This window comes from Salpingoeca rosetta, assembly GCF_000188695.1.
Source record: "Salpingoeca rosetta unplaced genomic scaffold supercont1.21, whole genome shotgun sequence".
Classification (NCBI taxonomy): domain Eukaryota; class Choanoflagellata; order Craspedida; family Salpingoecidae; genus Salpingoeca; species Salpingoeca rosetta.
In genome coordinates, this window is record NW_004754913.1 from 286,255 (window position 1) to 289,707 (window position 3,453).

Genomic DNA, 3,453 nt, shown 5'->3' on the forward strand with positions numbered 1-3,453 from the left:
CACACACACACACACACACACACACACACACACACACACACACACACACGCACACACACACACACACACACGTACACACACGTACACACGCACACACACACACACGCACACACACACACGTACACGCACACACACACACGTACACGCACGCACACATGCACAGAGTGCGTGTGCCTCTTCCCTGCCCCCCTCCCCTCTTGCCTGACAAGACGTACCGATGGTGCGGACTTGGCAGATTGGGCCCATCTGCCCGCCACTCTCGTTCTCCGCATACAGGCGGAACGAGTACAGCACGTTTGGCTCAAGCTTCGTCACAATGCACCGCGTCGTTGTCTGCGGGTTTGGAATGTCCACTGCCGTTGCGTTGGAAAAGTCCTTCCCCTTGCCGCGCACACAGAGCATGCGCAGCACCGTGAGCGACTGGCCGTGGTCGTCAAACCGAAACACGACCTGGGTGCTTGTGCGCCGCGTCACGTCCTCCACCAGCTGGTGCGCGCGCGGGTGCGTGATGACGGGCTCCGTCACGCTGCCGAGCGCCATGCCGGCCTCGTTCGTGCACACGAGGCGGGCAATGAACCGCGTCCCCGGCCGCAGCCGCTCCACCACGCACTCCGTTGCAATCTGTGGGCTGGGCACAAACGCCTCAATCACGCGCTCGTGATCCTCAAACGCAACAACGCCGTCGCCCTCCTCCACGCACTGCACAATCAGCCGCGTCAGGTTCTGGCCCAGCGCTGGAAACGTAAAGTGCAGCTGCGCGTCAAACTTGGTCATGACCGCCTTCACCTTGGGCGCCTCCGGTGCCACTGGCGGCGTGAGCAGCACCTCAGATGGCTTGCCGTTGACAGTGCCAGAGGGGTTGTTGACCACGAGGCGCGCAATGTACTTGGTGCCGGGCACCAGCCCGTTGAGGAGCATGCGGGAGGCGGTGCGCGGGTCCTCCTTGCATGTGTACGTGCGGTTCTCTGCCACGGAGGACGAGAAGTTGGCAAAGGGGTTGTCGAGGTTGGTGGAGGGCTTCACAGCCACGAGTTGCACAGACAGCCACTCCAGAAACTGCTGCTGCTCCGGGAACGTAATGACCAGGCTCTCCGGTGTGCGCTCTTGCGGCAGCTCACGTGGCGGCGGCGGCACCTTGGGCTTCACGTTGGGGTCACCCAGCTTGTCGTCGTACCCAAACCCAAAGTCTGGGCCCATCACATGCTCAAGGTCATCCAGTGTGTCAGCCATTGCTGGTGGTTATGATGATGATGATGTGTTTGGGCTGGTTCTAGTGGTGGTTTGGAGGGGGGGGGGGAGGTGCAGTGTGCAGGTGGTGGTGAAACAAGTGGATGGGCAGAATGGATGCAAAGTGTGAGTCGTAAGTCTGGGTGAAAGCAATGCAGTGTAGAAGAGATATTTCGTTGTTGGTGGGTCTTATGGAGTCGACGCAGGGCAGGGAGCAATGCACATGCAGAAGAGAACAAAAGACAAAACAGAGAGCTGCAGCTGTGTTTTGTGTGTTGAGAGGTGTTTCATTCGCACTCACTCACTTGTGGTTGTTGTCGAACGCAGTCAAGAGAGCGGGAAGGTGAAAGCACAAGGGGACAGCTTCTTGTTTACAAACACAGCACGTGTGTCAGCTCTGTGTGAAGAGCAAGGGGCAAAACGCCGATGATGCTGTCGATGCTGGAAGGCGTGGTGTTGTGGTGTTGGTGTCAATGGGAGGAGGGCTTGCTTGCTTGGGTGGGTGCTTTTGCTTATTGTTGTTGGTGGTGGGTGGAATGGCGTCGTGTTGGGCACCGAAATCTAAGGATTATTTTCATGCAATTTTCGATGACCAAAAGAGATGACGAGATGCTCTGTGTGTCGAGTGTGTGTGTGTGTGTGTGTGTGTGTGTGTGTGTGTGTGTGTGTGTGTGTGTGTGTGTGTGTGCGTGTGTGCGAGTCTGTGTGCGTGTGCGTGTGTGCGAGTCTGTAGCTCAGTGTGTCTCTCAGTCTCAGTCTATGTGTGTCACTCTCATTTGTGGGCATCCTGCTCCTGCTTTGTCCATTTCTCAATTGCCATTCAATAGGAGAGGCAGCAATAGGACCATTGTGTGCGTGTGTGTGCGTGTGTGTGTGTGTGTTTGTGTCGTGTTTGTGAAGGCTGCCAGGCGTAAGGACGAGCGAGCGTAGGAGTCAAACAAAGGCGTGGAGAGACGTGTCACACTCGGACTCAACGACGGTCAGGGATGAGGCCATGCTGCACCATGCTGTCCACCATCTCAACCAAGCCTGTATGCAAGAGAAGGGTGGTGGAAGGATGAGAGAGAGTGTGTGTGTATTTGTGTGACAGAGAGAGAGACAGAGGGAGAGAGAGAGTGTGTGTGTATTTGTGTGACAGAGACAGAGGGAGAGAGAGAGAGGATGATGAAGGGGGGGGGGGCACGCGCTTGTCTCCAAACACACATCGTCCCTCCCCCTCTCTTCTTTGCGTTTGCGCACACGTACTTGTGTCGACGTCTCTGAACTCAAAGTCGAGGTCGCGCTTGATCTTGGAGTTGTCAAACTCCAGTGGAACACCGACGTTGTGGGAGATGAACGACCAGCTCAGCCCCTGAAACGGCCCAAACAGATACAGCAGGAACTTTGGCACCTTGCGCCTGCACACGGTGTCCAATTTTGGTTGTTGTTGTTGTTTAAGTTGTTGTTGTTGTTGTTGTGGTGGTGGTGGTCGTTGTTGTTGTTTAAGTTGTTGTTGTTGTTGTTGTTGTGGGAGAGAGTGTGTGTGAGTGTGAGTGTGCGTGTGAGTGAGAGTGTGAGTGTGTAGTGATGGAGGTGGGGCAATATTGGTGAGAAAGGGTGAGCGAAATAGGGATTGACCACAATCCTGCAACCATGCCACCACACAAGCGTGCTGCTATGTCACTCACGTTGGAACGCGGTAGTTTGGGTACTTGGCACTGATGGCGGCGGCAATCTCAAGCACAGACATGGACTTGGCACTGCAGATGTAGCGGCCCTGCACACAGAAGGGAACAACGGCACAAAGGCGCGCGTGGAGATGGCCGGGTGAGACAGCAAGCCAGCGAAGGGCGGAGGAGGGGGGAGGCACATGTGTATGTACACACGTGCAGTGGTTCCCATGATGCACGTAACCGACATAGAGACAGACCGACAGACAGACAGACACACACACACATGCACACACATGCACACAAGCGGCGAACCTGAGCCTTTGGAGAAGTCATGGCCTTGATGTGAGCAAGTGCGACGTCGCGCACGTCCACCTGCAATCGCGATCATCAGAGGCAGCAGAGGTAGCGAAGGCACCAGAGGTACGATGTGTGAGCACACAGCACGGACAGTGTCGACCGAAGGAAAGAAAGAAACGGACAAACACAAGCACATTCGTGCACGTCGCACAAACGCAAAATAGAAGCAGAAACAAAATTGGTACAACTCAGACAGGTAGCCAAGCCGTGGTTGGGC

The 3,453-nt window shown here is 55.7% G+C and overlaps 2 protein-coding genes across 2 annotated transcripts in view; both read right to left on the reverse strand.

Annotated features, from left to right (window-relative positions):
* PTSG_08062 (uncharacterized protein) overlaps positions 1-1,780 on the reverse strand; it is a 2,734-nt gene extending 954 nt beyond the window's left edge. The window contains exons 1-2 of the mRNA XM_004991026.1: positions 1,533-1,780; positions 216-1,270 (exon numbers count right to left, since the gene is read on the reverse strand). Of these exons, the coding sequence (XP_004991083.1) occupies positions 216-1,230 (1,015 nt within the window). The 5' untranslated portion in view covers positions 1,231-1,270; positions 1,533-1,780. The remainder of the gene's footprint in view (positions 1-215; positions 1,271-1,532) is intronic.
* A 270-nt stretch (positions 1,781-2,050) lies between these two features.
* Positions 2,051-3,453, reverse strand: part of PTSG_12676 (uncharacterized protein) — a 3,450-nt gene continuing 2,047 nt past the window's right edge. Inside the window, exons 7-10 of the mRNA XM_004991027.1 lie at positions 3,192-3,251; positions 2,895-2,983; positions 2,473-2,624; positions 2,051-2,256 (exon numbers count right to left, since the gene is read on the reverse strand). Of these exons, the coding sequence (XP_004991084.1) occupies positions 2,198-2,256; positions 2,473-2,624; positions 2,895-2,983; positions 3,192-3,251 (360 nt within the window). The 3' untranslated portion in view covers positions 2,051-2,197. The remainder of the gene's footprint in view (positions 2,257-2,472; positions 2,625-2,894; positions 2,984-3,191; positions 3,252-3,453) is intronic.